At 39.5% G+C, this 13794-nt stretch overlaps 1 protein-coding gene across 3 annotated transcripts in view; it reads right to left on the reverse strand.

Annotated features, from left to right (window-relative positions):
- Nucleotides 1–4118: 4118 nt before the first annotated feature.
- LOC140725647 (D-beta-hydroxybutyrate dehydrogenase, mitochondrial-like) overlaps nt 4119–13794 on the reverse strand; it is a 37062-nt gene continuing 27386 nt past the window's right edge. For all 3 annotated transcript variants that reach the window (XM_073041392.1, XM_073041391.1, XM_073041393.1), the window contains one exon: nt 4119–6316. In XM_073041392.1, coding sequence (XP_072897493.1) covers nt 5847–6316 — 470 coding nt within the window. In that variant the 3' untranslated portion in view covers nt 4119–5846. The remainder of the gene's footprint in view (nt 6317–13794) is intronic.

Here is a 13794-nt window from a genome sequence, read left to right on the forward strand (position 1 = left end):
CGCCCTGCAAGGGCCAGGGCCAGCTGCCGCTAATGACTATGGCGGCTGGCCACCAGGACAGACTACGCGAAAGGCTTGGCAACCTGGCCCCCATACCGACTTCACAGCACGGATGGACCCCGAACCATGTACCCAAAGTCCTGCAGAACTGTAAGTTTGCGTTTGTATGAAGGGGCAGACACCGGGTACCGCTACAGCGGCTGTACGAGGGGCTGTTCAAGGTGATCAACAACAACGGGTCCACGTACATTCTGGACATTGGGGGGAGAGAGGAGGTTTTCACGGTGGACCGACTCAAACCAGCCCATGTGGACTTGGCGCAGCCGGTCGAGGTTCAGGTATCGTGGTGCAGGGGCAGACCTCCCAAACAGAGGCTGATCCAGACTGTGGACATTGGGGGGGTGCATCGCCGGTTCTGGGGGGGGGGGGGAGGGGGGTTATGTGGCGACCCACTTTCTGCGCAGGCCACCCGGCTCACAAATAGCCAGCGCGCGGGGAGAGACTTTGGTAATGCACCTCTGATGTCATTTCCGCCCGGAGAGGGCGGATGCTAGGGATTAAATGCCAGCGTCACGAAGTTTGAATAAACTAGTCTCGAAACGACTTACCGACTGCGTGTCGTTATTTCAGCAGTCATATAAATAACCGCTGAAATTATTTATTTATTATTTATTAAATTATTTATTATTTATTTATTGTAGCACATTGCTACAATATATCACCCAAGACTCTCTTAAATTTCTACAGTTGTATTGTGGAGAGCATTCTAACTGGCTGCATCACCATATGGTATGAGGGGGCTATTGCACAGGATTGAAGTAAGCTAGAGAGACGTAAACTTAGTCAGCTCCACCATGGATACAGAATTGCTTGCCCACAGAAGGGTGGTTGTAGATGGTCCGTATTCTGTATGGAGGTCCATGACCAGTGGTGTTCTGCAAGGATCTGTTCTGGGACTTTTTCTCGTCGAGATTTTTATAAATGACCTGGATGAAGAGTAGAAGGGTGGGTTAGTAAGTTTGCTGATGACACAAAAGTTGTGGGTGTTGTGGACCACTTGGAAGGTGATCAAACATTACAGCAGGACATCAATAGGATGAAGAACTGGGCTGAGAAGTGGCAGATGGAGTTGAACCCAGATAAGTGTGAAGTGGTTAATTTTGGCAAGTCCAATTTGAAGACAGAATATAAATGGTAGGACTATTGGCAATGTAGACTATCAACAAAGATCTTGGGGTCTGTGTGCAGGTTGACAGTGTTGTTAAGAAGGCGTCATGGTGTGATGGTCTTCATTAACAGTGAGATTGAGTTCAAGAGCTGTAAGGTAATGTTACAGTTATATAAGACCTTGGTTAGGCCCCACATGGAGTACTGTGTTCAGTCCTGGTCTCTTCACTACAGGAAGGATGTGGATACCACAGAGAGAGTGCAAAGGAGGTTGACAAAAATGTTGCCTGGATTTGAGAGCATGCCTTATGAGAATAGGTTGCATGAACTTGGCCTTTTCTCCTTGGAGCGAAGGAGGATGAGAGGTGACCTGATAGAGATGTATAAGATGATGAGAGGCATTGATTGTATGGAGAGCCAGAGACTTTTTCCCCCAGAGCTGAAATGGCTAACACAAGGGGGCATTGTTTTAAGGTGCTTGGCAGTAGGTACAGAGTGGATGTCAGAGTTAAGCTTTTCACACAGAGAGTGGTGGGTGCATGGAATGCACTGCCAGCAACAGGTGAATACAATAAGGTCTTTTAAGAGACTCTTAGATAAGTACATAGAAAATAGGTGCAGGAGTAGGCCATTCGGCCCTTCGAGCCTGCACCGCCATTCAGTATGATCATGGCTGATCATCCAACTCAGAACCCTGTACCTGCTTTCTCTCCATACCCCTGATCCCTTTAGCCACAAGGGCCATATCTAACTTCCTCTTAAATATAGCCAATGAACTGGCCTCAACTGTTTCCTGTGGCAGAGAATTCCACAGATTCACCACTCTCTGTGTGAAGAAGTTTTTCCTCATCTCGGTCCTAAAAGGCTTCCCCTTTATCCTTAAACTGTGACCCCTCGTTCTGGACTTCCCCAACATCGGAAACAATCTTCCTGCATCTGGCCTGTCCAATCCTTTTAGAATTTTATACGTTTCAATAAGATCCCCCCTCAATCTTCTAAATTCCAGTGAGTATAAGCCTAGTCGAGCTTAGAAAGATAGAGGCTATGCGGTAGGGTAATTCTAGGCAGTTTCTGGAGTAGTTACATGGTTGGCACAACATTATGGGTCAAAGGGCCCGTAACATGCTGTAGATTTCTATGGTCTATACTCTATGTACACCAGTCTCCGTAGTATTTAGGACATCTTCAAGGAGTGATGCCTCAACAAGTTGGCATCCATCAATTAAGGAGCCCCATTACTCAGGTCATGTCTTGTTCTCATTGCTACCATCAGTAAATGAGGTGCAGAAGCCTGAAGGCACATACTCAATGATTCAGAAACAGCCTCTTCCTCTGTCATTTGATTCTGAATGGTCACTGAACCCATGAACACTACCTCACTACTTTTTGATTTCCATTTTTGCATTATTATTATAAGACCATAAGATATAGGAACAGAATCTAGGCATTTGGCCCATTGGCTCTGCCATTTCATTATGCCTGCTCTAATTTTCCTCTCAGCCCCAATATCCTGCCTTCCCCTTGTATCCCTCATGCCCCAACCAATCAAGAATCTATCAACCCCTGTCTTAAATATACATAAAGACTTAGCCTCCACAGCTGCTTGTGGCAAAGAAATCCAGATACACCATTCTCTGGCTAAATTCCTCCTCATTTCCATTCTAACAGGACACCCCTCTATTCTGAGGCTATGTCCTTTGGTCTTAAGACTCTCCCACTATAGAAAACATCCTCTCCACATCCACTCTATCATGTCTTTTCACCATTTTTCTTCACCCTCATTCTTCTGAATTCTAGTGAATACAAGCCCAGAGCCAAATGCTCTTGATTTGACAAGCCCGTCAATCTTGGAATCATTTTCGTGAAAACCCTTCCAACCCTCTCCAGTTTCGGCACAACCTTTCTATGATAAGGAGCTCCAAACTGCTCACAATAATCCAAGGGAGGCCTCACCAGTGCTTTAGGAAGTTTTAGCATTACATCCTTGCTTTTATATTCCAGTCCTCTTGAAACGAATGCAAACATTGCATTTGCCTTCCTGACCACAGACTCAAACAGCAAATTAACCTTTAGGGAATCCTGCACAAGGACTACCAAGTCCCTTTGTAGCTCCATTTAGAAAATAGGCATCCCTTTCATTTCATCTACTAAAGTGCATGGCCATACACTTCTTGACACTATATTCCACCTGTAATTTCTTTTCCCATTCTCATAATCTGTCTAATCTGTCCTTCAGCTACAATATATTAGATGTACACAGTGAGCAATGCTGACTCAATTATTTGATCAAAGAGGTCAGGGGTGTGCATGTGAATGAGGAGTTGATCAGGGACATGGAACTCCCCTCGTAATCATTCACCTGCTCCGGACCCACAAACACAAATGAATTATTAAGTGTTTATCATGACATTCTGAAAGAAAATTTAAATTCTTATGAGCAGCCCTGTGAGAGTGAGCTGGAAGAGGTGGAGTTTTGGGTAACCTCAAGTTTAAGGATGCTGCATGATTGGAAGATGACCAGATTACGGGAACATACATGGTTTCAATTTCTTTTGTTGCAAAATTAATAAAAATAAACTTTACATCACCAATAAGGACCAGCAGGGATGTTGTTCGCAAATATTCTAATGGTTAGCCTAACACTACTACAGCACCAGCAACCCAGGTTCAATTCCGCCACTGTCTGCAAAGATTTGTATGTTCTCCCAGTGGGTTTCCTCCTGGTGCTCTGATTTCCTCCCACATTCCAAAGACGTACAGGTTTGTAAGTTTAATTGGTCACATGGGTGTAACTGGGCTGGAAGGGCCTGTTACTGCACTGTATCTCTTAATAAATAGAATATAAATAAAATCTCCTCATATTTCTGCACAGTCATGGAAATACTAAAGGTTACTCTATCTATACACGAGACAGTTCAATGCAAACAGAAATAAATATCAACCACAAAATATTCTTTTCAGTGCAATTTTATTGGGTATGTAACATTTCATTTGGAATCTTAAACATAATTCACCAAAAATATTCTTGAACATAATTTTGAACTACTTTATAATAAATAAAGAAATGCTAGAAATCATAGGGTCATAGAAAAGTACAGCACTGAAACAGGCCCTTTGGCCCATCTAGTCCACGCCAAACCATTTAAACTGCCTACTCCCATCACCATTTAAAATTCATTAAATGTGAGACGATTTTGCTGAATTACCTTTTAAGGCCCCACAAAAATGCACACCAATGTAACTTACAATTTTTGCTGCATTTTAGAAAAGGGGGTCTAAGAAAAAAAAGCAGAGTTCTTTACTGTCTAAGGATTCCTTTTAAAGTTTTATTTAAGGATTGGTCTTTTCAGGAAGCTGAACAGATATAAATACACAAAATCATATGAAAACTGTGCAGGATGTGTTCTTTAATGCAAAAATATGTGCTTGTATTTCCAAAGACAAACACAGAGTGCAAGTTTGGGGCAGGTAGATGACTAAAATAGTTCACAGTCAAGCTAAACTGTTTCTGTAATTGCGTTTTCATCAAATGCGGTGTTTAGGTCTTGGTTGGCAAATGATGAATGGCTCCACAGAAGAGGCACCAGAGGTAACAGCTTTCATGAGAACATAAAGAAATGCTCAAGGTAGTGCTCAAAATGTCCTTCAGATTCCCTATTTATTGAACTAGTGCATTTCATCAACATTCCACATGAACTTAAGGTATGAAGACCTGAGAAGGTGCAGAGGCTTCTTAGAAACATTTCCCAAATGCACTCAATGTTAAGACAGGGACAGCTCTCATGTTGCAATACTTCCACTTCTAAGTCGCACAGCATCCTGATTTGGAAATTACTCATTCCTTTATTGATAAAAATCAGGAACTGCTATCCACTAACATTGCAGCACCTTCAGTAGAAGGAATGAATCTTAACCTTCTGCAATAATAAGATTTTGAGTTCGAACACCATTCTGAAAACTTGGACATAAGGGTTGGCACGTCAATACAGTTTTGAGGGAATGTTCCATTAGTGGATTTAATGCTAAATCAAGGCCCCCATTTCCCTGCTAATAGAACAACTCCAAAAAAAAAGGGGAGTTATCTTTGGTGTTCTAACCAATATCTGATCAACAATCAACAATGCAAAAGAAAATTACTGGTTGTAACCTGACTGCTTGCATTACAATCGTTACTGCACTTTGGAAAATACTTGCTTGGTTACAGAAACACTGGGACTATCCATGCCTGTTAAAGATGCGATGGAAATTTCCAGTTGTGCTGGAGGGCAGGCATCTCATCTCACAAACCACATCCATATCCTATGAAAAGTTTAAAAAACTCTCCAGTAGTTTAGCAAGATGTTATTTTAGGAGCCAAGTCAGCAACTTTAATATATTACATTACAATCCAGGAATCTATTATTACAAAAAGCTAGAATTATAATATCCCTTCTGTATCACCATGCAGTAAGTTTGCAAACTTAGTTCCATATCTGCTGCTATAATACTTCCTACATAAATCCAAGTAATTCAAGTTATGGAAATTACTGAAAAGAATTAATAAAATATTGAATTCTTCTCAGATTCAATTGTGTAACTGTTATATTAAAACACTATGCCAACCATTTTAATTATTACTTTCATGAGCAAGTGGTACAAAGCCTATTAAAAAAGTAGCAGACACCAGATTGACAATTATTTCAATAAATGTATATCCGGTCAGATATAGCTGCAGGAAAGTGTGTCATAATCTGCATCCTCAGCCACCAGTAGTAATCCATTGGATTGTAGCGGGTGTAGGGGGAAGCAGATGTCAATGCATGAGTGACATCGTTAATAACCACTGAAAGGTCGGCGGAACCGCTCTCAAGATAAGATTTCATTTTATCAACCTGTTCATTAAAGTAGGCTTTCCCATAATCTTTACGGACAATGTCTGGCAGTTCGTTCCACATAGCTTCTAAGATCATTTTGACACGTTCAGGACTATAAAGATTGGTGCCAGCAATGAAGTTACCAGGCTCAACAATACTAACTTTAACCCCCCAGCGATGCATTTCATAGCGCAAGCAGTCTGAGAATGCCTCCACTCCAAATTTAGTGACACAATAAGGAGAGCGTGATGGATTGCCCATTCTTCCCAGCATACTTGTGATGTTAACCACACGACCTTTAAATGAGAATAAATTAGAGATTCAAATGTTGTATTTTTTTTATATACACAAGTATAACCCTTACACATCATTCATTCTTGACCACATATTGAATTAGCAACAGCAATGATTCATGTTGTTAAAAATGTTAAAGTCGAAAGGTCAGTTTACCTATTAAACAAAAACTAAAATCCATAAAGGCACCTGCTACTTTTTGGGAAGTTTAACTTGCTTTTGTAGACAGTTGAGGAGATAAGAAAGAATTAAGTAGAAGAATTAAAAGTAATGAAAGTAGTTGAAGAGACAAAGTGAAGTGGGGTCTTGCTGATATTTGGCATCAGATTAATATCAGTGTGGGAATTCAGCTGCAGTAATTTTCCAACTTGCACAACTTTACAGTGCTGTGAACACTTTCCCCTAGTGTCCCTGACCGAGAAAAACAATTTTGAAATACTGTGTACCAATGACAGTCTTGTAAATTCCACAACTCTGAGCTATGATAATTGCAGACCAGCTGGTTATGGAGATAAGCAGGAATTTGGAAGTATCAAAAAAACAAGTTATACAGTGTATGGAAAAGAAGTTGACTTCTATCCATATAATTGATTGTAAACTCAAAGAAATGTCCAGAAAGTTTACAAAGAAGTGTAAAGTAAGGTGCCTCATTAGATGACTGGCAGCATTAATTATATAGACAAAGAATTGCACAAGATCTCAGTGAGTGACTCAAGTCTCTGATTTGGAGAACTCACCACAAAAATCCGGGGCTAGGTTCAACTACAGCAGGTAATATCTGAGTAGGATTAATGGGTTTTGGAAGATGTGAAACTAACTAAAAGAGATGTCTAATTAAACAGTTAATGCAGATTTTTCGGTTCCTTATAGTCAATTGTTGAGTTGTACTAATTGTGATTAATAAAGAAATGTATTTAATAGGCAAATTCATTGTCTGGTGTGACTTGTTATGTGTACTGCATTTAATTCTATTTTTGCCATGTTCCCAGTAGGATGCACTACAAAACACTCAACTCTATTTTCAGGCCAATCTGGCCTTGAAATGGACAAAGTGAGGAATTTCTGACGAATTGCAGTTATTTTACCTCATTCTATCCCCTTACCTCAGCAAAATGTCGAGCTAAATCAGTGGAATCTGGGAAAGAAGTAATGTCTGATTATTTCAAATTTGATATGTCATCAAAGACTTGCAATTTCTACAGAGGTACCATTCTAACTGCTTACAGCAGCATTTGGTATGCAGAGGTCATTGCACAGGAATGGGAAGAGCTGCAGAGGGATTTAAACTCAGCCATCTCAGTCATTGGCAACAGCTTCCCCACCATCGAGGACATCTTTAAAAAGTGATGCCTCAAAAAGGCGACATCCATCAATAAGGTCCCCACTACCCAGGACATGTCCTCTTCTCATTTCTACCATCAGAGAGGAGGTACAAGAGCTTCAAGACACACACTCAACATTTTAGAAACTGCTTATTTCTCTCCACTATCAGATTTCTGAACAGACAATGAACTTATTACTTTGGCTCTCTTTTTGCACTGCTATTTTAATTTAAAAAATTAATATACATTTCATATTTCTTAATATAATTTATAGTATATATTCTGTATTGCATTGTACTGCTACTACAACATATGCCAGTGATAATAAATCTGTTTCTGGTTCAGATTCCAACAGATAATTAAATAACATGATAAAGTGAACTAGATTGGGAGGCACATAGAGTGGTTAAAAGTACTAAGTAAATTGCAAAGGCACATTCCAAAATTGTTCTGTCAACACATCTTGTATTCTTCTTCGGTTTTCCATAATATAATTATTTTTTTAAACTTCTATTTGCTGACAGATCTGTCCAATAGTTCAAATGAATGAATTGGTTAAAGCTAGTTTTCCAAAGATGATTTAGGTTTTAACCTGTGGGGATTCAATGTACTGGACTGTATATCTGGCATCTGCTGAAAGTGCAGGATGTGCACATTTTGTGTTAGTTTGCTGGCTGCATTGCGAAATGAGACAATATCATGAGCATAGATATTAAAAACATCCTTAGCCAGTGCTGGAAGATTGGAGGAAAGCTAATGTTGTTTTTGTTTAAGAAAGGTTCTAACGTTAAACCAGGAGATTATAGGCTGGTGAGCCCGACATCAGTAGGGGAAAGTTATTGGTAGGTATTCTAAGGAACTGGATATATAAGTATTTGGATACAGGGACTGATTAGGGATAGTCAACATGGCCTTGGGTGTGGTAGGTCGTGTCTAACCAAACTTATGGAGTACTTAAAGAAAGCTTTTGGCAGATTGGCCTTCATAGATTAATGTTTTAAGACCCTATCTACCTGTTACAACAATTTCAAGGTATTATGGATCTGTATTCCCAGATCCCTCTGTTCTACCACACTCCTCAGTGCCCTACCACACACCATATACGACTTACCTGAGTTGAACCTCCCGCAGTGTGACACCTCACACTTGTCTGCATTAATTCCATCTGCCACTATTCAGCTCATTTTTCTAGCTGGTAGATCCCGCCGCAAGCCATGATAACCTTCCTCACTGTCCAGTGCACACCCAGTCTTGGTCTCATCCGCATATTTGCTGATCCAGTTTACCACATTATCATCCAGATTCTTGATGTAGATGACAATCAACAATGGACCCAGCACCGATCCCTGCAGCACAACACTAGTAACAGGTCTCCAGTCAGGAAGGCAACCATCTACCACCACTCTCTGGCTTCTTCTGCGAAGCCAGTGTCTAATCCAATATACTACTTCATCTTGAATGCCGAGTGACTGACCCTTCTTGACCAACCTCCCATGCAGGACCCTGTCAAAGACCTTGCTAAAATCCATACAGACAACATCTACTATCTTGCCTTCATCAGCTTTCTCAGTAACTTCTCCAAAAATCTCTGTAAGATGATGAAATTGTTTAAGATGTTGAAATTATATCAGATGTTGGTGAGGCTGTATTTGGAGAATAGTATGCAGTTTTGGTCAGCTACTTACAAGAAAGATGTAAATAAGATTGAAAAAGTGCACAGAAAATTCACAAGGCTGTTGCCGGTACTCAAGGATCTGAGCTTTTGGGAAGGGTTGAAAAAGTGAGAACATAATTCCCTTCAGCATAGAAGATTGAGGGTAAATCTGATGAGAATATAGGAAATTATGAGGGGTATAGTTAGAGTAAATGCAAGCAGGCTTTTTTCACTAGGTTGGGTGAGACTACAACTAGAGGTCAAGGGTGAAAGATGAAATGTTTAAGGGGAATATGAGAAGGAAACTTCTTCACTCTGATGGGGCTGAGTGTGTGAAATGAGTTGGCAGTGCAATTGGTGGATGTGGGGTCAATTTCAACATTTAAGAGAAATTTGAATAGATGCATGGATGAGATATGTATGAAGGGGAATGGCCTGGGTGCAGGCCGATGGGACGAGGCAGATTTATGGTTTGGCACAGACTACAGGGGCCAAAGAGCCTGTTTCTCTGCTGTAATGTTTTGATTTTTCTATGACTCTGTGAGATCCCAAGGTGATTTTGAAATAAGTTATGTATTAACAAAGACAACATCACACAGCAACAAAGATAGCTTCTGCTCTGAAAAAATTTCTCATTTGTTCATTGAAGTACATTTCAATCTACTATCTGTCAGAAATTAATGTTTTGCCAAGATCTTCCAGTAAAGATTTCATGTTTTCCTTTCGCAAGATTGGAGGGAATAGACAGCAAATGAACGTTGACATGATTAGAACAGTACAAGTGTGTTCTATCTATATTTGGAATTAATACTGAAGAATTGTCAACAGATTTTTTTCTTATCAATGCAAGACATAATTAATTATGAATTTAAAACTACCATCTCCAAATTGTGACTGGATTCAGTTCAATTTATGAACTCATGGAAAATAAGCTCATGTCAGTAAATTGATGAAGAATTTTTGCACATCTCTCTATATCCTTCGCCTAACTTGCCCTCTCATAAGAAAAGCCTTTGTTTTATTACACCTGAAAACTGCATACCACATGAAATTTTGCTCCTGGATTGTGTGGCTTTTAAGGCTATTTCAGACGACAGTTAACTGGCTACTTCTGGTCATAAAAAACACGCAGGGTAAACTGGCAAAGGGCATCCATCTTGGATGGATGTCCACCGAATCAAATCGTCCTCAGCCCAATCCAATAGTTTTACAGATCGAGAGAACTTCGAAGAATGATAGAGAAAACAAAAATAAGCTCAAGAGTAGGAAGTGTTCCATTGTTCACCAATGAAAGCAATGACGGAGATTGAAACATCGAGGTGAATACGGATGGTGAGCATTGGTTACCTGCCTTTGGGTCACGGGGGGAATTGGTCTGCTATTGGAGAGGGAGACTGCATTTTGATCATGGAGGGGATTGGTCTGTAATCGGAGAGGGGAGACTGCCTTTTGATCGCGGGGGGATTGGTCTGCTGTCGGAGAGGGAAGACTACCTTTTGATCGCTGGGGGGGAGATTGGTCTGCTGTCGGAGAGGGAGTCTGCCTTTTGATTGCAGGGGGATCAGTCTGCTATTGGGGGGGGGGGAGATTGCCTTTGGATCACGGGAAAAATCGCTCTGCTGTTGGAGAGGGAAGATTGCCTTTGAATTGCGGGGTGGGGGTGGGGGTTGCGGATTACACTGCTTTTCGAGAGGACAGACTGCCTTTTGATTGCTAGGAGATCTCCCTGCTATCGGAGAGGGGAGAGACTGCTGCTGTGCCTGGAGATTGTTACCCAGGTTTTCTGCGTTTTGGGTATGGACTGGGACTATAGATTTATCTTCAGTCTTGATGTTTTAAAATATTCTGTGCATTTTCCCCCATCTTTTTTGTTTTTTGTGTGTGTTGTGGGGGTCGGGGTGATTTGGGAGTCAAGGTGCCTGTTCCGTTTCTGTTTCTTTTTGTGTGGAGAGGAGGGATATTGGGAGTTGGTGATACTGCTGCTGTTCTTTTTCTTCTTGTTATTATAGCTATCTGGAGAATAAGAATTTCAGAGTTGTATACTTTTATAATAAATGAACCTTTGAGGAAGAAAATTCCATCAAAGCACCTTCTTCCCTGATGACCGATGAAAACACTTGTTTAATGATTAACATATCCTCAGTATTCTCATTTTCACCCTTAATGGTCCCCAATGTTTCACTTTCATCTTTTGCTCTTAATATGCCCATTGAATATTTTTTGATTCTCATTTATCTATGCTTTTCACTATTTTCTTATTTTACTTTCCACTTTTGCTCTATTATTTTGTAATCAGCCTGGTTCTCACTGTCATTACAGCTTCTTTAGCTTTACCATACTCGATATCATTTTCAGGGAACTCTGAATATTATTTATCCTCTTTTGGGAATGTGCCCCAACTCTACCTGAAACATCTTCCTAAAGGAAACTCCCTCATTTTCTTATAGGTTTGTCAGCTTTATGTTTCACTTTACCCAGGGTAGATCTGCTCTCATCCCACTGGTCTTCTTCTAATTAATAACTTTATTGGATTACTCCTCTTTCTTTTCTGTTGCTAACCTAACATTCTGATGTCACGATCACCATCTCCCAGATGTTCAAGAGAAGTTAAAAAAGGAAGTAATACGGTTAAATGGCAGAAATATTTAATTTATAATTTGTCTCTGCCTGAAACAAAAGTTCCAATGAATGAGTGAAATTTAAAGAAAATGTTATTAAAAGAAAAGCACATGAGAAATTTGTGAGATGAAAAGCTTACAGATCTGATATTTTGATCTATCTAGGGCAACCAACATACTCTTTACCTAAACTGATGCAATCCTTTGAACAATATGGTCAATTATCAGGATACAAGATCAACATAGATAAAACCCAATTACTTTCATATTACTATAGCCCACCAAGAGAAATTGAAAGTAGATATCCCTCGGCATGGCACACAGAGTCTTTCAAATATTTGGGCATCATTATGCCAAAAGATTTGGCAAAATTATCAGAATGTAATTATCAGCCTTTATATAAAAAAATTAAGGAAGATGTGGCAAGATGGAACCTGATTCCTTTTTTCAGTCTCAGTACAAGGATTGAGTCTATTAAAATGAATATACTGCCCAGACTGTTATATCTCTTTCAGACCCTACCAATAGAGATTAATCAAAATCAATTCAATGAATGGAACAAGATGTTATCAAGGGATATTTGGCAGGGTAAAAGGCCTAGAGTTCATCTCAAAACTTTGCAATTAGCAAAGGAAAAGGGGAAATGGGGCCTACCTTCTCTTAGAGATTATTATTTTGCAGCGCAGTTGAGAGCTGTGATATGTTGGTGCAACCTATCATATGACACTCAATGGAAAAACATTGAGGAGCGGGTATTTCCCATCCCCATACAAGCAATTTTGGCTGATAACAACCTGCAAAGGTATATAAATACTATTGATAACCCATGGGTAAAATTGACTCTTAAAATATGGAAAACTACTATAAAAGAATATAATTTAGAGGGATATTTTGCAATTCTTAAATGGTGTGCATACGACTCAGATTTTACACCAAATAAGTTGGATGCTAGATTTAAGGACTGGACAGCTAAAGGAATAACAGTTCTTTGCAACATAATGAAAGAAGGAACACTGTTCAGTTTTGAAATGCTTAAAGAAAAACACTTATTAGAAAAACAAGATTTTTAAAATTGGCAATTACAGATGCGACAATATGCTAATAAGATGCTTAAAAATGTAACCAAGGCAAGTACATGCTTGATAGAGCTATTTAGAAAAGCATATAATTCAGATAACGGTTGTAGAATCATTTCAAGCATGTATAAGGGGTTGTCAAATCTTAAAACACATTCCACTTCATACATTAAAACAAAATGGGAGAAGGAAGGAGGGATAATTATATTTGAGGAAGAATGGACAATAATATGGAGATATCAATGGAAGTGTACCAGTTCACAGAAATGGAGGGAGTTGGATGGAAAAACTTGATAAGATATTTTATTACACCCTCTCAGAAATCCCATTATAATAGTAACCTCCCTGTTTGCTGGAGAAATTGTGGAAATCAAAATGCAAATCTTTATCATATTTTTTGGGACAGCCCTGTTATCAAAGACTATTGGAGGGGGAATACACAATACCCTACAAGACTTCTTTAAATGTGAAATACCCTTAGAGAGTAAGACCATATATTTTGTATATATACCTCAAGAATGGTTGAAAGGAGATAAATATTTAATGAATATACTGTTGGTGGCTGGTAAAAAGACTCTTACTAGGAAATGGTTATCACAGGAGAGCCCAACTTTAAATGAATGGATGGAAATTACAATGGACATTTTCAAAATGGAGAAAATAACAGCATCTGTTAATCATAAGCTGGAACAATTTGATTCATACTGGGAAAAATGGTTTAACTACATAATGCCTCATAGGCCTGATTTTATTCTCACTAAATATCAATGAATATGTTGTAAAAAAAAAATCACTCCCTAATTGTACATA

The sequence above is a fragment of the Hemitrygon akajei genome, chromosome 3 (genome assembly GCF_048418815.1).
Source record: "Hemitrygon akajei chromosome 3, sHemAka1.3, whole genome shotgun sequence".
Classification (NCBI taxonomy): Eukaryota; Metazoa; Chordata; class Chondrichthyes; order Myliobatiformes; family Dasyatidae; genus Hemitrygon; species Hemitrygon akajei.